At 37.2% G+C, this 22,323-nt stretch overlaps 1 protein-coding gene across 1 annotated transcript in view; it reads left to right on the forward strand.

Annotated features, from left to right (window-relative positions):
- GREB1L (GREB1 like retinoic acid receptor coactivator) overlaps positions 1-22,323 on the forward strand; it is a 263,665-nt gene that overhangs the window by 152,974 nt on the left and 88,368 nt on the right. Inside the window, 2 exon segments of the mRNA XM_036822897.1 lie at positions 5,459-5,635; positions 7,884-8,006. Of these exon segments, the coding sequence (XP_036678792.1) occupies positions 5,459-5,635; positions 7,884-8,006 (300 nt within the window).

Consider the following 22,323-nt stretch of genomic DNA (forward strand, 5'->3'; position numbering starts at 1 on the left):
GCTTTGAATTCTGGTAAATTGCTTATTTATACTTTACTATTTATTTTTTCAGGAGTTTTCTCTTGCTCTTCAATTGAGAGTAGTTCCTCTGCCTTTTCATTTTGATTAACTTTCTCTGCCTCTATGAATTTAGGTGAAACAGTTACCTATTTCAGTCTGAAGGGGTGTCCTTATGTGGGAGCATCCCTATACAGACTGCATGTGGCCTATGCCTTTGCTGGGAGAGCTGGATTTGATGTGGATGCAAGTCACATCCTTCCTCAGGGTGTGCTGGCAGCTGTCACATAGGTAGGAGGTGGGACTGGAGATGGAGGGGCTAGAGCTGAAGTTGGGTGTGAGACAGGGCTTCCCCTCTGCTTGGTGGCCATCACCACTGTATCAGGGGCAGAGTCTGACCCCAAGTTGCTGGAGCAGAGCCCTGAGGGTCGGGCTCATGCTGGCTCTGTTCCCTTTAAGTGTGTGTTTTTTTCCTCTCCCTGCATGGGACCCTTGCCCCAGAGGGGTGGAGTGCTGAAGCAAGTGGGGCCTGTGCAGGCTCTTGGCTCATGTCGGCCACAGACAGAGGTCTGATGCACTGCCTGTGCAGTTGCCTGCAGCTCCACTCAAATGCAGCCTCTGGGGCAAGTCCCTTTGTCCCTCACAGCCGGTCCACTGCCCCCAGGCTCTGCAGTGCAAGTGGGACCCACATGGAGTCTCAGTGTGTATCAGGGGATGGGCTATGGTGGAACAGCTGTGTCAGAGATCTGGAACACTTCTGACGTGCTGCTTGAGTAACTGATGGCTGCTACCACCCCACTCAGATGCCGCTTGTGTCACCAGGTCACCTCTAAATCCCACACTGTGCCACACTGTGACATGGAGTGAGCAGCACCAGAGCTTTCGCTCAGCTTGGACTGGGGTACATGGCAAGGTGGTTGTGAGAAACCTGGCAGCTGCTAGAGGCAGACCTCTCTCCACCTTGCTTGGGGGCAAGCCAGCATGCACACTCCTCATGAGCGTAGTCTAGGCTTCCCTCAGCCCTCCTGTTTGTCTCAGTGGCCCTCCAACCAGCCAAGTGGGATTGTCTCCTCCACGTAAAACCCCAGGACCGGGGCATCCAATCTGTGGCTCAGACCACTCACTCCACGGGGTGGGTGTCCACCCGCATAATCTCTATTTTTCTCTGAGTCTTCTTCTAGGGGCACAGGTCTCGACCTGATCGCTACAGCCTTGGTTGTACAGGAGTCCTGCCAGTTTCCAGTTAGTTTTCAGTGAGAATTGTCCCACATGTATTTGTATTTTTGATGTGTTCATGGGGGGAGGTGAGCTCCACATCCTTTTACTCTGCCATCTTGATTCAAACCCCTTAAATTAACTTTTAATAATTAAAAAGGCAAATAAGAGAGCATGTAAGGACTTCCCTGGCAGCCCAGTGGTTAAGATTCTTCGCTTCCACTGCAGGAGGCACAGGTTCGATCCCTGGTTGGGGAACTAAGATCCCACATGACTGCCATGTGGCGTGGCCTAAAGAAAAAGGAAGGAAGGGAGGAAGGAAGGAAGGAAGGAAGGAAGGAAGAAGAAAGAAAGAAAGAAGAGGGCATGTGAGGTTTGTTACTTTTTTTTTGCTGCTGTGTTTTTCTGGAGTTTGCTTTTGTTTCTCAGAATTTGTTACTGTAGATGGAATCAGATACATGTCCTCAGCACGAATATCAGTAAAAACGAAGAAAAAAGAAGAGGGCAAGAATTGTATTTACGTGAGCTGTGTGTTTGTTTAGCTTGATGCAGTCTTCCTAGTTATAAAGCATCATCAGAAAGTCTTAGAAATACATAGGTCAATATTTGAGTCAGAAAGTGATCCTGCACATGGTTAATAAACGTTCCTTAAACTACAGTTCAAAGCCTTCTCTTGGTTCATAGGAAAAGAAGTGTAATTTTCATTTTCATAGGCTCTCATTTGTTAAAATATCCATTTTTTTTCTTTCATGAAATTGAGCAGATGGTTTAATATAGACACCTAACGGTAAAGTTTTATACATTGGACTAAATTAACAAAGAAGATCCAAGGATTCGTTTGTTCATTCATTCATTCAACAGTATTTGTTCCAAAAAATCACGTTTAGGTTATGATATGTGGGCACAAGAATGATAAGACATAGTCTTTTCCATCACAGAGCTAAGAACCTAGTTGGCTCTGGTAGAACAACTTTGGGAAACTTCTTTTAGCACTTTAAAAGCATCAAAGTTTTATCGAATGGAACAGTTCGTATGTGTCTCTGACTGCAGACATAGAAAAATCTCTTATAATGTCTTTTTGCTCAATGATTCTTCATGACTAGAGGAATCCTCTTAGAATACGTCATGGGACTCACACAGAAAACACCATCAGAATAATAGATTTTATAATCCTTTGTAATTGGGAATATGAAACCAAAGAGCCTGGGCTTTGGAATTGGAACTGGGTTTAAATCCCAGATTTTCTAGTTTAGCACTTTAAGAATTTGGGCAAGCTACTTATCTTCTTGAAGTTTCAGATTCCTCATCTATATAAAGGCGCCAATAATGCCCACCTGGCAGGATTATAAAGATCAAACGGATGATGTTTATAAGGTACCCAATAGCACAGTGCCTGGCATATAGTCCTTGCTCTTTAAATGGTAATTATTCTGCCATTCTGTCATATTTATTAAATACCCTTATAGACATGGAACTTTGTTAATAATTTTTCATTAACCACTTCTCCAAGTGAAGTGTAGTACAATAAAATGATAAAAGTTTTCTCTTGAACAAGCACAATGAGATTTTTATATGTTCATTACTCTATTGTCAAAAAGTTAATATTCATCCTAACAGTTCTTACTTATGATGGTTGATTTTAGTATGCATTAAGATATAGTGGGGGGGAATTCCCTGGTGGTCCAGTGGTTAGGACTCCGCACTTTCACTGAGGAGGGCCTGGGTTCGACCCCTGGTTGGGAACTAAGATCCGACAAGCCGCACGGTGTGGCCAAAAAAAATAAAAATACAAACAAATAAAATTTTAAAAAGATATAGTGGGAAAAATTTTAAGCTTAAAATATCTAGAATCCCTGTGGACTCCAATATCAATTTGTCTAAATTTTTATATAAATTATACAGATTCCAAAGACTGGGGGGGAATTGAGTTTAGAGTAAATTGATCACTTGGCCACACATATGCCCCAAATCTGCCATGCAATTCGAAGACCTGATTGCTAGAAAAACTAGAAAGGTAATTTGGCTGTAAGAGATATTATTTATTGTGATAGTGACAGCAAGAACTTTGAGCAGATAAAATCTCTCATGAACCAAAGTTAATACAGAAACTATACAGAGTTTTAAAACTGGACTCTAAAGTTCTTACTCTTTTATATTGTTAATTCTCATCATTAATGTGAAGTTTCTCTTCTTTGAAGATTATCCAGATCCATTGATTTTCTCCCTCTTCATACTCGTCTTGCTTTTCACCTCAGAAACAGGTAGAGGAAAAGATAAAAGATAAAATCTAACCCCAGTAATTTGTTAATTCTAATTCTCACATTAATCTTTGATGAACTACTTGGACCTATCAGATAAGCCTCATTTTTTGGCACTGTCTCTATTTCAGATGAAGGTTCTTAGTTTTATTGTGTTTTGGGTATGTTGCATCTGCCTCATAGGTCAGCCAATTTTCTATCAAGGCATAATGATCACATCAGAAAGTAAGTTCCGTGGAGGCAGTGGTTTTGTCTTCCTTGTTCAGTGCTAAAAACCTGGTACCTGAAATAGTGCCTAGCACATAGTAGAGTACAGATATTTGTTGGATGGATGGATGGACAGGTGGATAAATGCATGGATTAGTGGATGGATGCATGCATTCATGGATGCGTGGACGGGTGGATGGGTGGATGAATGGTTAGATGGATGGTTGGCTTTAGGAATTTGGTAACTAGGCAGTCATTGACATCTTTCTTTTTTTGGCCTACAGCTCCAAGGTATTAGACAAATAGCCAATGCTCTCAAATGCAATCCATCTCTGAATATGTTTTAAATAACTTATGAAATTATATTGATATTTATATTTCTATAAAGTGATGGTAATAAGCTAATTATATAGAATTACTGATTTTATGTAACTGACCAGAAGTTGGGACTATCTCTTGTTCACCACTGTTTTTTCCAGTGTTTAGCAAAATGCTTGGCATATAGGTTAGGTGCTCAATAAAAATTATTGAATAAATAATAATAAATTGGAATGCCCATTTCTAAATGTTCTGAATTGATTGTCAGCATCCTGAGATTGGGACATTGTGAGATATTTGTCTTTAATCCTCATGGTCTTTCTCTACTCTCCTTATATATCTTTGTTAATTATAAAACAGGTTGGTTTGGTGTTTTAAAAGAGTGTATTATTCCATAAGTGAATTTATTTCAGTTAGTTATTTGTATATCGAGATATTGTGTTTATGAAATTTGGAATGCCCTTATTTGCCAATATGACCATACATATGTGATGTCCTCATAACTCACAACCAGAAGAACTCACTCTCTTACTGTCCACTTTTCTTCTATGTAATAAGGGAGATTGAAAAGTTGATTTCCAATCAAGCAAAGCATGACCTCTCATCCTCCCAGCCTTCTCAATTTCTTCTTCTTTCCATGTCCTCTGTTCCAAGAAGATCACTGAAAGTCTTATTTTGTGTGATTAATCTGAGTGAGAATTGTTTGGATGTTAAGTCTAAGGAATAATGAGCTAGTTTGAATAAAGAGGGGTTGAACAGAGAAGAAATGGGACCCTTAGGAACTTGTGTTCCCTAGATCTCATAGAAACTAGGAAGCTGACAATGCCCTGAGTTTATAATCTCTTGTCATGCTCTCCTATCTGGAGACCAGCTTCCTCTTCACTATTCTCAGTTTTGCTCTCTCCCACACCCTAGATGGCATAGCCCTGACTTGGGTTCCAGTTTTACAAAACCTTACATATCCAGGGTCCAGTACCATCTGACTGATTCTTTTGTATTTATTTCAGCGTTCCAGGAGAGAGACTCTAACTATCCTAGATTGGGGTCAAATATTGGTCCTCAGTCTAATCCATTGTGGCTATGGAGTTAAGTCCACATGGTGGGTAGGGTGGAGAACCAGAGGCAGTAGGTTAAGAAGGGAATACGTAAGGAAGAAATAATAGATATCTCTAGGACCAGAATTTTTCGTATTTTTTATGTTAACTATATAAATTCTATCATATGATACTATCTATTCTATTTCCTTAACCGTTATCCTTTTAGAGCATTTAAAAATTATTTTCAGTCTTTCACTGTTATAAAATAACTGCTAAATTGTTGTACATGTTTTTTTCCTTTGAATTATTTCCTCAAAATTAGGAAGTTGTCAAGCCAAAGGGTGAATATTTCTATGTTTTTTTATATGTGAAAGTATTGTAACAACATACAAGGCCGCCAGTAACTTTGTTTTTTCTTCCTTTTAGGGTTTTCTGGAAACTGTATCGGCTGTGGAGAAAGAGGATTTCGGTATTTCACGGAATTTTCCAACCACATAAACTTGAAGCTCACCACCCAGCCAAAGAAGCAGAAGCACTTAAAGTACTACCTAGTCAGAAGCTCCCAGGGTGTACTGTCGAAGGGACCTCTTATCTGCTGGAAAGGTAGCGTCAACTTCTGGGAGGGAATGGGAAGGGAATGTGGATGTTACGATGGTATTGACAAGTGACCTATACGGGGTTCAGAATCCAGGTTTGGAATAGATAAATATCCCAAGTTCAGAAGACAATCCAAAAATGTAAAGCCCTCTGGCAGGTTATTTGACCTTGCTCCTTTTTGTTTTTAACAGAAACTATTGAAATTTGGGAAAGGGCATTCCTCCTTGTATTTGTCACTTAGGGGTGTGGAATACAGCTCTTGGGGAAAAATGGACTCTTTCTAGCTCTTCTGTCATTTAGAGAGGACTTCAAAGTGTCAGTTTCCTGGTCAGATGCTCTTTCTATTTTATTTAGGGTCTTTGGTAATTCTTGAGTCTTCATTTTTCTGTTAGAACTAAGCAAACTTTGGAATAAATAATGCTCTCTTCATAATACCTGGGAAAAGGCAGTATTAAGTTGACAAAGTTTTGTTTCTCTTCAGTTAGGAAGAACTTAAACTTATTTTTGAAAATGAATCCAGTTAAAATGTCACATCATCTTGTGGTTGATAGGATTTGCCACAAGTTCTGTACATTGTTTAATGCAGTGGGACATCTAATCCTTATTCTTTTGAGCAGTTTCTTAGATGCTGAGATTTCCCCTCCATTATTAATATTATTATATTGTTAAAGACAATAGAATAATTGTCTTTAATATTTCTATTTGTTGTTTGTGCAAGATTTTAGCCTGACCATGAAAATAGCATAGTAAATCCAAATTGCAACTGAAGATTTGTTTCTGAATCTTTCACCATAATGGCTCCTGGTTGCATTTGAGGAGAGATTATGTAACTCCTTAGGAAATGGCTACATGTTCTGAGCCAGGGGTCATCAGGACCGTGATCAGTGCTGTGACCACTAAATCGTAAGCGTGGTAAATTATAGATAACTCTTTATCCTGATAAAGTCTAAAGAAGTTTCCTCTAGAAAAATCATTTTAAATGTCGTGAACCCTAATAAAAGAGTAAAATAGGATAGGTATCACCTCCCTGCCTTTTTTAGCTTTTGTTTTGGTTGCATAAAATATTTTTAAGTTCTTATTTAGTGCTCAGTGACAATTCACCTTTCTGGTAAATAATAACATTTGTGAAATAGTTTGTGATACAATGACCCTGGGTGGCTTCTGGAGCCTCACATTTATAGCATTCTATTTTGGAAATGGAATTGTATATATGTAACATACCTATCAAACTACGTATTGCATATAATATACATAACATGGAGATATCCTTTCAGTCAAAATACAGTAGCTCTTCAAGGACGGTCATCGATAGAGGTTATAGAAAACTGCCTCTAACTTTTGCATGTATCCGATAAACTTGGAAATTCTCTAAAGGACCAATAAACTTGGAAATTCTCTAAAACGAATTCTTCTTCGTTTTTACATAATTAACTTTGTCATTTACAACCATTTATATTTCTTTTTCACATGCTTACCTTTAAAGACTAATATAGTACAACATATAGTATAATTTGGTTGGAAGTTAGAGCCCTGAAAACCTGTGACACAGGTTGTCACAGTATTTGCTATCTACCTGAATCAGTACGAAGTATTATTAAAATATTACACCAAAGCCTCAAGTAATATTGGCTCATTTAAAATGAAGCTTAGTTTTGTGTGATCAGTAAGTACCTTGAATATTGTCTACCTATTTCCTCTAATAAGAACTGAGAATAATAAGCATTTGAGAATTTTCTAATTTTTCTCCTCTGTGTATAATATTTTCTTTGCTTCATTTCGGACATAAATTAAGGTTGAGTAGAGAAGGTTGAAGGCAGCCTAGAAGGACTCTAGATTACTATTCTACACGTAAATCAATCCTGGACAGAAGGTTAACTGGTGCTTGAAAGCTTATTTGGTTTTTATAAATTATTGATATTTTAACCTCAGGCATTACCCATGAAACTAACATGACTATATAGGTTATGAGTAATTTTTCTCCTGGGAATTAGTCTGTGAGGAACAAAAGTCTAATTGTTCTTTGTAACCATTTCTTTGCCTTCCAACATGACATTTGGCTCTAGGAAGACGAATTGTGTTCACCAGCTTGAACATTCTGTTGGAATCAAGGTTGGGGAAGGGGGATCTCTATTAAGAAAGTGCTGCCACTTGAGGAGCAGCAGTTTATTTTAGAGATTTTATAGATTGTGTCTCCCTCACCTGTTTTAACAGAATATTGTTTTCCTTACATAATGTGATTCTTACTCCTTTCTAGAATGTAGAAGCCGACAATCCTCTACCATTTGCCACTCTATTAAACCAAACTCTTCAGTGTCATCAACCGTGGCCCCAGAAAATGGCACAACTAATGGATACAAATCAGGATTCATTCAGACAGGTATCGGGTATTTTCTTTTGGAATTTCAAGCAGCAGATGTGTATTTAATGAGGCATTTTAACTTACTGTTGGCTGGTTTGAACAGACGTATTTTTAAATAGAGGTATTGAGTTACTATTTGAATTAGAACTCAGCATTGAGATGGATCAGTCTGTGGGGGAGCAGGACCCCAAATCCCAACAGCCCTGCTGATGCTAGGCAAGGCATGGAAAAAGGATCTGACAGTTGGTAGGGAATTTAGTTCAAGCATAGGGCCTGTCTCTAGAGGAGTCTGACAGGAGGCAATAAGTAGAAATACAGATGTGAGAGAAGTCTGCATCATAGCCATCAGGTGGCATGTATTGGAGACATATTCATGAAGACTGGAATTCTACAGTAGGGCTCTAACTAGGCTTGCCTCAACAGTATAGGGAGTATTACACCAACTTGGATACAAAGTAAAGTCCCAAAGTAGGACGAAGGATTGCAGTGGGAGAATCTAGGACCTAGTTTCAGGTAGTACAAGATAGGAGCTTGGTTACAAATAACCAGATAAAATTTTAATGTGCCTGAAACTAGGTTACGGTATCGGAGCAGGATCAGCAGAGTGGCTGATCTGATACTGAGCAGATAAGTTACTAGTCTAAAGCTTCTGAAAATTCCTCCAGTATAGAGGCCTGAACTCAGGTCAGGATAAGGACTCCAGGGGGACTTAATGTTTCAGGTGGCTGAAAGGCTGGAGGGCTGTAACTGGAAAGATCACTGCAGATAGTATTTGAGAAAATTACTCAGAACCAGTCTAGGTTATATCTTAGGTAAGAAGAAAAGTATTTTAAAGAATTTGTGAATTTTTTTTTTCAGTTCACTTGTTTTTTGAGAAGTGCTATTTTACCCACAAACTTCATAGCATATGTGCTTTGCCAGTATCCATCAACCACAACAAGTTGAAAAAAAGGCTGTCTTTATTCATTTCACTACTTAGTATCCTCTTCCAAATTTATGAAATTTTAATGAGCTGGTAAATCGTTTGCACTTATTTTTGATGGAAGTGATTATTAGACTATGTTAACAACAACTGTAGTGATAATAAAGCTAACTTTATCTGGGGCACCTTCTTGCTATGTGTCTGTACTCAGCTAAATCCACTTCATCCTGGATTTTAAAGTCTAACTTTTAAACTGTTCGAGAGATTTACATAGAGGCTGTAATTTAAGAGGAAAGAGAATATTCTAAATTCTCGTTTAGAATAAATGAGAGAAGATCATGTCACTAGGTATTGAAGAAAGAAAAAATTGGTATTGGGCTCTTGGCATTTGAAAGATTAGCTTTCATTACAGTGATGTCTCTCTTAGAATTTGATTGATTCTGTGGTATATTTTCTGCCATTAGAACTTGGGGCTAATGAAATACAATTTAAAAACTACAGTATAGTAATGAAATATTTACTTCATTCCAACAAAAACTTACCAAGTGTTTATTATGTTCTCAGACCCTTGTCAGAGGCTGTAAGGCAGGGTTTCCAGTACTTGACTACTGCTCCAATGACTTAAAAACCACTCATATACGGGATAAAACATGTTACCTTTTCTAAAGAGGTAGAGGTGAATATATATAAATAACCAGTTGTACCTGAAAAAATGAAAAGATACTGAAATATTAATAAGAAGTAATGAAATGTTAATAAGCAGTTTTGATTATGCAGAAATATATTTTGAAAATGAATATTGCTCTGAATAGAGGAATTCAAGATTCAGGCTTAGCAAAGCCTCCTTCAGTTGCCACGACGGGACACAGGCAAGACACTGACTGACTCACAGTGAACACAAGTGGCCAAGTGCTATGCCAGTATTCTTGTGTATCCCTGTTGGGGTGAGAATGGTAATTTGACCATGAAATTACCTATTTTTAGGTTGCAATCCAGAGAATTTAATAGAAGATAGTGCCTTTAAAAGTAAAGCTTTGTGTCTAAAACTTTCTTCTTGACAAATTATGGAGTCTTCAACAATAATTTCCTATGTATTTTGAAAGTAATAGACTGTAAGAATTTTACCTTAGCCTATGATATCATTGCAAACATTAGAGTATGCAGCATCTTCTTAGCAGATAGAGATTCACCCTCCTGTAGGAGATTGCCTTCTTAATCTACAATCAGTGACTGCCTGTAGTCAACATTTCTTAGCCTGAAATATAGGTACACACATTGCAAAGTATTTGAAGAGTGGATTAATTTCCTATTTGCACAGCTTTGTCTCACATTCCAACTGCCAAGCTCTGGATGTTCTGTTCTGGCTGGCTTGCCACTTATATTTTGCATATTTTCTTTCAACATATTTGTGTGATTGATAATTCAAATTTTAGCCAACAATCCTGGTAAAATATTTATGATTTGTGATTGAAGGTGGCTACATAGTTATCTACCTACATTACACAGACATACCACATACAAACATATACACGTACATGTATTGTGTTTAATAAGGACAAGAATTCAAGAATAGATGAAAAAATGGAATTCCTTGGTGGTCCAGTCATTGGGACTCTGCATTTTCACTGCCGAGAGCCCAGGTTCAATCCCTGGTCGGGAACTAAGATCCCAGAAGCTGCGTGGCATGGCCAAAAAAAAAAAGGAAAAAAAGAAAAAGGAATAGATGAAAAAAACCTTTGCCTAATCCAAGATCTTGAAAGTTTCTCTTCCATGTTTTTTGTCTAAAAGTTTTATTGTTTTATCTCTTGCATTAAAGTCTGTGAGTCATGTTGAGTTAATTTTTGGTGTGTGTGTGAGGTGAGCATCTAAATTCATCTTTTTGCATGTGGATATCCAATTGTCCAGCACCATCTATTGAACAGACTGTCTTTTTGTGAATTTCATTGACCTCATCAAATTCAAAACTTTACACTTCAAAAAGCAACATTAAAAAAATGAAAAGACAATGATGGACTAGAAAAATACTTGCAAAATACATATTTAATGAAGGATTTGTATCCAGAATTTACAAAGAACTCTTACAACTCAGTCATAAGATGACAATCCAATCAAAACATGGGCAAAAGATTTGGAATAGAGATTTCTTCAGAGAACATACACAAATGGCCAATAATCACATGAAAAAGATGCTCAACATCATTAGCTGTTAGGGAAAATACAAATCAAAACCATAATAAGGTATTACTTCTATCTACCCAGGAGAAATGAAGACATGTGTCCTCACAAAAACTTACATACAAATGTTCATATAGCAGCATTATTCATTACAGTCGAAAGCTGGAAGCACCTACAATGTCAATCTACTCGTGAATGGATAGACAAAATTGTGTATCCATACAATGGAACACCATGCATCAATAATAAGGAACAAACTATTGACACATGCTACATCGTGTATGAACTTCAAAAACTTTATGCTGGGAATTCCCTGGCAGCCCAGTGGTTGAAACTCCGAGATTCCACTGCAGGGGCTGGGTTCGATCCCTGATCGGGGAACTAAGATCCCACGTGCCTCAAGCTACGGCCAAAAAAACAGAACAAAACAAAAACATTATGCTAAGTGAAGAAACTAGACTGAAGAGATCACATATTATATGATTTCATTTATATGAAATGTCCAGAAAAGCAAATTTATAGAGACAGGAAATAGATTAGTGGTTGCCTGGGGCAAGGGGTGGAATGAAAATAACTGAAAGTGGGCATGAGGTTTCTTGCTGGGGATAAAAATGTTCTAAAGCTGATTTATGGTGATGGTTGCACCACTTGATCAAGTTACTAGAAATCATTGAACTGTACACTTGAATTAGGTATATTCTATGATAAGTAAAATATACCTTAATAAAGCTGGGGGGTGGGGAGGAAGATTAAAAGCTGCTCTAAGAGAAAGGTGAAATCCTCTGGAGTGGCAACGTTTCTCCCTCATTTGAATCCAGTCTAATTTATTGAGTGTCTACTACAGAATGAGCACTGTTTCAGACCAGATGGTAAACTGCACAGGGCTTGGAGTCAGAGTCTTGGTATTCAAATACTGCCCTGATGTATATTGGCTGAGGCTTGGATAAGCCACTCAATTGTTCTATGTCTTGGTTTTCTCATTTGTACAACTAAAAATACCAATACCTATTTTGCAACTAAGGATTAGCTCAGCCTTGCTACTATACTTCTATTTGTGTGCCATTCTCCCAATTATAATAATTTGTTAACCATCTGTATTCTTTTGTATGCTAGAAACTGTAAGTTCATTTTGTTTATCCCTGTACCCCCTAGTACCTGGCAAATGCCTGGAAATAAACGGTGTTTTTTGTTTGTTGTTGTTTTTTTTTTTCTTTTTTGGCTGCACCTCGTGGCATGTGGGACCTTAGTTCCCCAACCAGGATTGAACCTGTGGCCCCCTGCAGTGGAGCACGGAGTTCTAACCACTGCATTGCCAGGAGAATTTCCAATAAACGTTATTTGAATTCCATCTTTATTTAATTTTAAATTAGCATTTGGGGGATTGTTAACTTACTGGTGTGTACTCTTTTCCAAATGAAGATGGTATGCTCATCCACCATTAGGAGGAAAAATTAGCCCGTAGGGCAGGACGGGGATGAGCCACCTAAGCTCTGCCCCTGTGACTAATAGTGTAATTTTAAGAAGATGCTATCAGGCAGGACCTGATATGACTTCATGACTTTCTTAGGCCCTGGGCACATTTGCCTAAAGTATTTTAAAATTGTATTTTATGACTGTGTTGGTATAAAGATGAATATATTAATACTATATGCTACAATACTTTGTTCGACAAAAGAAATTAAAACATTTCTTATGATTTTAAAAGAAATTAAAACATTTTCATGAACCCCTAGAAGTACTGTGGATCCAAGGCACTGACTTCTATGCCTAAGTGAGAAGTTGGCCCTGTTATTGGAGACATGTATTGTCCATGAAATGGGATTTTCCTCTGGATGAACCACTGTAGGCTTAAAATAATGTAAACCCCTTACCATCTAATGCTTGTGCATTAAAGAAGGAAGAACAATAGCAATGAAAGGACTGCCCTATCATATATCAAGCTCATGAGGCTTTACTAATAAAGACAGAGTGGAGTTGGCACAGGGATAGACACAGAGCAGCAGAACAGAATAGAAAGTCCCCAGGACAGATTCATATACACGTAGGTATAGAGTGACTTGCACATCAGCAGAACCTTTTCTTCAACAAATGGTCCTCAGAAGTTGGATATACTATGTCGAAGAACAATAAAACTGGACCCCTATTTCACTCTATACACAAAATCAATTTCAGGTAGCTGGAGGATCTAAATGCAACAGGCAAAACCGTCAAGCTTTAAGAAGATATTGTAGAATAGCTTAGATATTGTAGGTATCTTAAAAGTACAGACAAAAAGTGCTGATCACAAAGGAAAAAACTGACATTTCACTGTTTTTAGAAGGTGCTGTAGAGTGAAAAACAAGCCATAAATTGAGAGAAGATATGTAATACATAAACTAACCAAGGACTAGTACAAAGGACATATAAAGAATGCCTATGAATCAATAAGAAAAAGAAACATCAATAGAAAAATGAGCAAAGACTCAAGCACCTCACGCAAGAGGAAATCCAAGTGGCCAATAAATACATGAAAGATGATTAACCACTTTCATAATTAGGGAAATACATTAAAAATACAGTGAGATGCCATTATATACATGCCAAACTGGCAATGATTTGAAGTGTGACAGCAGTAGATGTTGGCAAAGATTTCAAGCAACACAAACCATCATATGCTGCCAGTAGGAGTGTTAATTGATGGCACCACTTTGCAAGTGATTAGCAATACATAGAAAAGTAGAAACATGCCTATCCTATGATCTAGCTATTCCACTCCCTAAGGAAACTCTTGTACTTGTGCATCAAGAGATACGTACAAGACTGTTCAGAGTAGTGTTCTTTGCAAATGACAAACTGAACACAACTCAAATGTTCATCAACAATAGAATAGATAAATAGGTTATGATGTATTTATATAATGAAATACCGTTTGGCAATGAGAATGAACAAGTAATACCTACATGCATCCTGATGAAGGAATCTTCCAAAATGTTGAACAAAAATCTACTTACAGAAGAGTCTATCCAATATGATTTTATTCTGTTATGTTCAAAATATGCAAAACTAAATTATTTTAGGAATACGTACATAGCACAGTGGTTGCCTTGGGGAGACGGAAGGAGAAGGGATGGGGAAGAGCACAAAGGAGGCTACTGGCTGCTGGCAGTGTTTTGTTTTGGTTTTTTCCCTTGACTTGGATAGTGGTTATTTCCATAGGCATTTGCTTTATAATTATTTTTTAATAATTAATTTAATTTGTTTATTTATTTATTTTTGGCTGTGTTGAGTCTTCACTGCTGCGCGTGGCTTTCTCTAGTTGCGGCAAGCGGGGGCTACTCTTCGTTGTGGTGCGCGGGCTTCTCATTTCTCATACGGTGGCTTCTCTTGTTGCAGAGCACAGGCTCTAGGTGCGAGGACTTCAGTAGTTGTGGCACGCAGGCTCAGTAGTTGTGGCTCACGGGCTCTAGAGCACAGGCTCAGTAGTTGTGGTGCATGGGCTTAGTTGCTCCGCGGCATGTGGGATCTTCCCGGACCAGGGCTCGAACCCATGTACCCTGCATTGGCAGGTGGATTCCTAACCACTGCGCCACCAAGGAAGTCCCTATAATTAATTTTTAAACTATACATAAATATTTTGTGAACTCGCCTGTATTTTGATATATCTCATTGGGAAAAAGGGCAAATTTACCCTTTCAAACTACATACGTGTATGGTATGCAGTGTTACACTTTGAGAACAAGTGGTATCATAGGCCAGGGATCCTATGGTGTAATAGTTAATAGTTTCAGTCCTTTTGAGTTTTTCTATTTCCCACTGCATTGAATCTACTGTGGGGTTGTTGCTGTGGTGATAGAGCTGCAGCATGCAGCCCCTCAGCTGACTTTCGTCTCCAAGAAAGAAGGGGCAGAGCCAACCCTGATAGAAATCTCTAAGCGCTCATATTTCCCTTCCCTACAATGTCTTGGCCTCCTCTCCTTTGCCTTCCAAGAGTTTAGAGCTCTCTGCTGCCCTCTGTTTGTCCAGAATATTTCATGATGTGCCACATTCAACCCAGACCTTACTATTTTGTCTCCATTTGCCCCCCCAACTACAATTCCTCTGTCCAGGGTGACAGCCATTTAGAAAACAGTTTCCATTAGAATGTATTATTTAACTGTCCCTAAAATGTAACTGTTTGTCCCTTTCTTTATTTGATTTGTCCTTTAGCCACTAAACTTCCTGAGGTCAGAATAATCAAAAGTTCCTCTAGCAGGTTTTTCTAAGCTTAGTTCCTCATGAATATTCAAATTATTACTTTACCAAAACACAGTCTCCTTTTTCCAAATGTGTTGGGAACCCTTTGGCTGGCAGATTTTCCCACTCCCAACCAGATACTGAGAAAACGTAAGCTCTTCCTTTACACTGTATATTCCTTGGGTAGGGATTGTATCTTTGCTTTCTTCCCCTGTTCTATCCCCAGAGCCTAGCATACTATCTGGCCTGCTGAAGAGGTTCAGTAAGCATCTGATGAGTGAATGCATGGGTCGGGGAGAGGGAAGAAAGCCAGTGACCATACTCCTCTGAGGCAGGGCCGTGAATGTGCTTGTGAGACTCCTATTGCCCACAAAAGAGAAAATATAACTCATTAGCAAGTATAAGGAGGAATGGCCCACTCTGCGGAAATGAAGAAGCTGCAAGTAATAACAATGAAAAGTCATTTTCACCAGTTGCATTAGCCACAATACTCTATTTTAAGTGATAATATACAGGGCTGGCAAGGATGTGGTAAGACTGACAATCTCAGACCTCAGGCTGGTGGAGGTAAGCAGTGATATGACCTTTTAAGAAAGAAATTTGGCAATATGTCACAAGACCATTAAAATATTTATATCCTCTACTCTATTAATTTCACTCCAGAGGGCTTAGCCAAGAAAATAACCTAAAAGAAAGTCAAGATATTCACTGCATTTATTCTTTATATTAGCATAAAAGGAAAAGCAATCTTTTAATATAGAAACAAATAAATCATAGCATACGCACATGACAAAGATGTCAAAAAATACGGTGCAACCACATAGGAAATAATCCTGTTAAGTAAAAAAAGTAATATTAAAACTCTATGGGTATTTTTGTTATATCATGTAAAAAATATAACATGGATAAAACATAGAAGGGCATACACTAGAGAATAAAGAATGGTTTGTGGGAGAAGTGAGATTTTAACATGTTTGTTTGTACGAATTTTCCTTTATGTCATATTTTTCATAGTTAAGCACTAAAAATTCTCAGGATTAAGCCAAATGTATAGGTCAGTAGAAAAGACCTGGTTTTCACAATCTCCAGCATTCTTTATAGGAATGCTGTGTAGGAATAAGGACCAGTACCTAACATAGACACATCCAAGCTACAGCTAGAAGGTAACAAAACCAGAATTTGAACTTTCTTTGCTCACTAGTGACAATTTTATTAGGCAATTTCTGGGTTATACATAGGTGATATTGATCTCTACGTAGAATTCTGTAAAATGTTCCTGTGTCTCAAATCTCAAGGCAGGAGGAATGTGAAGAGGAGAGGGGAGCACTAGGTTGAAAAGTCCATAGAGATCAGCTCAATATCCACTTTGATATTGAATAATCAAAATGAATAAAAATGAATAAGTGGCCAAAATGAATAAAAAAGGGACTAAATTTACCCTCCCACCTGAAACAACCAGAAAAAAAAAAAAAAGACAAAACTACCTGAAAAACGATTTTAAGACACTGTCATCAGGCAACAAATGACATTGATTCCTGATCAACGGGAAACAAATAAATGTGAGTCTTACCATTTTCCCAGCTTACTGCTTGGAGAGTTTCCAGACCATGATGCAGGGAGGGGGAACTGTGGTAGAGCCCAATAGGTCCCCTAAGTTGAGTAGAAGAAACTGAGAGTGAAGGGAGACCAAAGCAGCTAGAGTTCATTGCACCAAGTGCCAGAAGGGAGAGAGCTGCACAGAGAGAGAACCCGAGTTGTGCAGAAGGTCCCCTGAAATGTTCAACATAGTACTGGTTGATGCATGCATGTGAGCAAACTACTCAAGGCTGGTAAAAAGTACCATCCAAAAGGATGAGAGGGAACATTCACACAGGGCCAGGGCCAGGGACTGTTCCCACCAGCTAGACAGGAAAACCTCACAATTTATCAGGCATTGGTTGGAGTACTTAGGAGGGTCTTATCTCAGTAATAGAGAATACTTAGCCCTAGACTGAGCACTACCTCAAAACTGCAAAAAAAAAAAAAAAAAAAGTATCAAATTGTTTCCAAGTAATTTAACTGCATTCCAGAGTAAGGCTCAAGAATATTTATAGGCAAACTTCCAATTATAAGGTAAATAAGTACTAGGGATGTAATGTACAACACGATAAATATAACTAACACTGCTGTATTATATATATGAAAGTTGTTAAGACAGTAAATCCTAAGAGTTCTCATCATAAGGAAAAAGATTTTTTCTTTTTCTTTTATTTTGTGTGTATATGAGATGATGGATGTTCACTAAACTCCTTGTGGTAGTCATTTCATGATGTATGTAAGTCAAATATTATGCTGTACACCTTAAACATATACAGTGCTGTATGTCAGTTATATCTCCATAAAACTAGAAGAAGAAGAGAAAGTACTTACAGGAATATCCAGCATCCTACAAGATAAAATTAACAATGCCTGACATTCAGTCAAAGATTACTAGGCATGCAGAGGCAGGGAAACACAATTAATATTGAGGAGACTCATTAATCAATCAAACTAACCCAGAACTGACACAGATGTCAGAATTAGCAGAAAAGGACATCAAAACAGTTATAACTATATCTCATAGTTTCAAAAAGTTAAGTAAACATTGAAAATATTAAAAAGACCCAAAATGAACTTCTCAAGGTGACAGCTACGATGCTTGAAATGAAAAATACACTGGATGTGATTAACAACAGATTAGTCATTAGAGAAGAAAAAATTAACCATTTGAAGACACAGTAATAGAAACTGTCCACTGTGAAACACAGCGAGAAAAAAATAAAAGAAACTGAAGAGAGCATTAGTGAGCTATGGAACAACTACAAGCAGGCTTTTATACTGAAACTGGAGTGCCTGAAGAGTGGGGGTGGGGGAGACAAAAAATATTTGAAGAAATAAAGGACAGAAACTTCCCAAACTTGATGAAACTTATAAACCCACAGATCCAAGGAGTTCAATGAATCCCCAGCACAGAAATATATAGAAAACCACAACAAAGCATATCATAATAAAATTGCTTAAAGCCAACAATAAAGAGAAAATCTTAAAAACAGCAAGAGAAAAATTTAGTTCCTCTATTACATACAGAGGAACTAAAATAAACATGACATTATATTTCTAACGGGAAACAGTATAAATAAGACAGAGGAGCAACATCTTTAAAGTACTGAAAGCTAAGAACTGTCAACCTAGAATTCCATACTCAGCAAAAATATCTTTCAAAAATGAAGGTGAAATAAAGATATTTTCAGACATACAAAATATGAAAGAATTCACCACCAGCAGATTCACACTATAAAAAAATGCTAAAGGAAGTCACTCATATAGATGGACAATAATACCAGACAGAAGAAAATCTGAATCTTTACAAAGGATTGAAAACCACTGGGAGAGGTAACTACCTGGGTAAATATATACATTTTTTCTTATTATTTAAATCTATTTAAAAGATAATTGACTTATACAAATATAATAATATATTATGAGGTTTATAACATATGGAAAAGTAAAATGCATGATGATAGCAAAAGGCCAGGAGGGGAGATATGGAATATATTGTAAAATTCTTGTACTATATATACGTGAAGTTGTATAATGCTACTTGAGGTTAGACTGTGATAAGTTAAGATATATACTATAAACCCTAAATCAACCACTAAAAAACCTAAGAGTTATAGTTAATAAGCTACAAGGAAGATAAAATGGAATCATAAAAATACTTAATTAACCCAAAAGAAGGCTGAAAAGAGGAAAAGGGAGACAAAAAATAGATGCAACAAGTTAGAAAATGAATAGCAAGATGAAAGACTCAGATCGAACCACATCAAGAATCACATTAAATGTAAGTGATCTAAACACCCCCACTCAGAGAATTCCCCAGCAGTCCAGTGGTTAGGACTCCACACTTTCACTGCTGAGGGCACGGGTTTGATCCCTGGTCAGGGAACTAAGATCCTGCAAGCCGTGTGGCGCAGTCAAATAAAAGTAATAATAATAATAAAAAAAATTTTTTAATAAAAAAACCACCCCCACTCAAAGGCAAATATTATCAGATTGGAAAAAAGTAAGACCCGATTCTATGCTGCTTACATGAAATACAACTAAAATAAAAAGACACAAACAGGTAAAAGGTAAAAGTATTTTTTAAATCTACCATGCTAACAGTAGTCAAAAGAAACCTTGAGTGGCTATATTAGTATCAGGCAAAATAGATTTTGGGACAAATAATATTACCAAAGATTAAAGAGGTAACCTCATAATGATAAAGGGGTCAATTAATCAAGAGGCCAGAGCAATCCTAAACACTTATGCACCTAACAACAGAGCTTCAAAATACATGAAGCAAAAACTGATAGAATTATTTTAAGAAATACATAAATCCACAGTTATAGCTAGGTATTTCAGTACTTCTCTCTCAACAATTGATAGAACAGGTAAACAGAAAATCAGTAAGGATATAGAATATCTGAACAACAGTATCAACCCACTTGACCCAATTGACATCTATGGAACACTTCACGCATCAACAGCAAGATACACATTCTCCTCAAGTTCACATAGAACATTTACCAAGTCAGAGAAAAAAGACATTTTACATAGAGAGGAACAGAAATAATTATGTTATCATGGTTATGGGCCATAAAACAAGTCTTAATACACTTGAAAGTATTCAAATAGTACAAAGAATGTTCTTTGCCCAAAGTGAAATTGTACCAGAAATCAATAACAGAAAGATTTCTGGAAAATCTCTAAATATTTGAAAACTAAATAACACACTTATAAATGATCCATCGATCAAAAGGGAAATTAGCAATATTTTGAATGGAATGGAAATGAAAAAAGAACATATCAGAATTTGTGGGATGCCACTAAAGCAGTATTTAGAGGGGAATTTATAGCACTAAACTTGTATTAGAAAAGAAGAAATCTCTTGAGTCAATGAACTCAGCTTCCACTTTAAAAAACTAGGAAAAATAAGACAAAATTAAAACAAAAGTAAAGAGAAGAAAGGAAATAATAAAGATCAAAGTGGCAATCAGTGAAACAGAAAAACAGTGGAAAAACTGATAAAACCAGAAACTACTTCTTTGAGAAAATCAGTAAAATTGATAAAGCTCTAACCAGACAGAGGAAAAAGAAAGAGAAGACACAAATTACCTATATTGGGAATGAGAGAGGTGACATCACTGTAGATTTGAATAATATTAAAAGGATAATAAGGGAATGTTAGGAACAGTTTTATACCAATAAATTTGACAACTTAGATGAGATGAACAATTTCCTTGAAAGACACAAATTATAAAAGCTTACATGAGAAGAAATACATGAATAGCCCAATATCTATTAAATACATTGAAAATGTGGTTAAAATCTTTCCTAAAAAAACAAAGCAAAACAAAAAACCCTCTAAAATGGGCAGAAGACCTAAATAGACATTTCTCCAAAGAAGATATACAGATTGCCAACAAACACATGAAACAATGCACAGCATCACTAATCATTAGAGAAATGCAAACCGAAACTACAATAAGGTATCACCTCACACCAGTCAGAATGGCCATCATCAAAAAATCTACAAACAATAAATGCTGGAGAGGGTGTGGAGAAAAGGAACACTCTTGCACTGTTGGTGGGAATGTAAATTGATACAGCCACTATGGAGAACAGTATGGAGGTTCCTTAAAAGACTACAAATAGAACTACCATATGACCCAGCAATCCCACTACTGGGCATATACCCTGAGAAAACCATAATTCAAAAAGAGTCATGTACCACAATGTTCATTGCAGCTCTATTTACAATAGCCAGGACATGGAAGCAACCTAAGTGTCCATCAACAGATGAATGGATGAAGAAGATGTGGTGTATATATACAATGGAATATTACTCAGCCGTAAAAAGAAACGGAATTGAATTATTTGTAGTGAGATGGATGGACCTAGAGTCTGTCATACAGAGTGAAGTAAGTCAGAAAAAGAAAAACAAATACCGTATGCTATCACATATATATGGAATCTAAAAAAAAAAAGAAAAAGAAAAGGTTCTGAAGAACCTAGGGGCAGGACAGGAATGGACACGGGGAGGGGGAAGGGTAAGCTGGGACAAAGTGAGAGAGTGGCATGGACATATATACACTACCAAATGTAAAATAGATAGCTAGTGGGAAGCAGCTGCATAGCACAGGGAGATCAGCTCGGTGCTTTGTGCCCACCTAGAGGGGTGGGATAGGGAGGGTGGGAGGGAGACGCAAGAGGGAGGGGATATGGGGATGTATGTATATGTATAGCTGATTCACTTTGTTATAAAGCAGAAACTAACACACAATTGTAAAGCCATTACACTCCAATAAAGATGTTAAAAAATAAATAAATAAAATAGCTACAAAAACCTTAAAAAAAAAAACCCTCTAGGCCCAGATGGCTTTACTGGTAGATTCCACCTTTAAGGAAGAAATAATACCAGTTCTACACAAACTTCCAAATAATTGAAGAGAATGGACTACTTGCTAGCTCATTCTAGCCAGCATTATCTTGATACCAAAATCAAAGACATTATAAGAAAAGTTCAAACCAATATCCTTCATGAAGTAAATACAAAATTTAGTAAGAAAATTTTAGCATATTGAACCCAACAATATGTTAAAAAGATAATATATCATGACCAAGTAGAGTTTATCCTAGGAATGCATGACTGGTTTAACATTTGAATACCAATCAATGTAATTTACCATGTTAACAAACTAAACTAAAACCATATGATTATCTCAACAGATGCAGAAAAAAACATTGACAAAATTCAATATTTATTCCTGATGAAGACTCTTAACAAACTAGGAAAAGAAGGGAACTTCCTCAACCTGATAATGGTCATCTACAACAAAACCCCACAGCTAACATACTTAGTGATAAAAGAGTAAATCCTCTCTCCCTAAGCTCAGAACAAGATAGGCATGTCCACTCTTACTACTTCTGTTCAATATTGTACTGCAGGTTCTAGCCAGTGCAGTA

Source organism: Balaenoptera musculus, chromosome 14 (genome assembly GCF_009873245.2).
Source record: "Balaenoptera musculus isolate JJ_BM4_2016_0621 chromosome 14, mBalMus1.pri.v3, whole genome shotgun sequence".
NCBI classification, from domain to species: domain Eukaryota; kingdom Metazoa; phylum Chordata; class Mammalia; order Artiodactyla; family Balaenopteridae; genus Balaenoptera; species Balaenoptera musculus.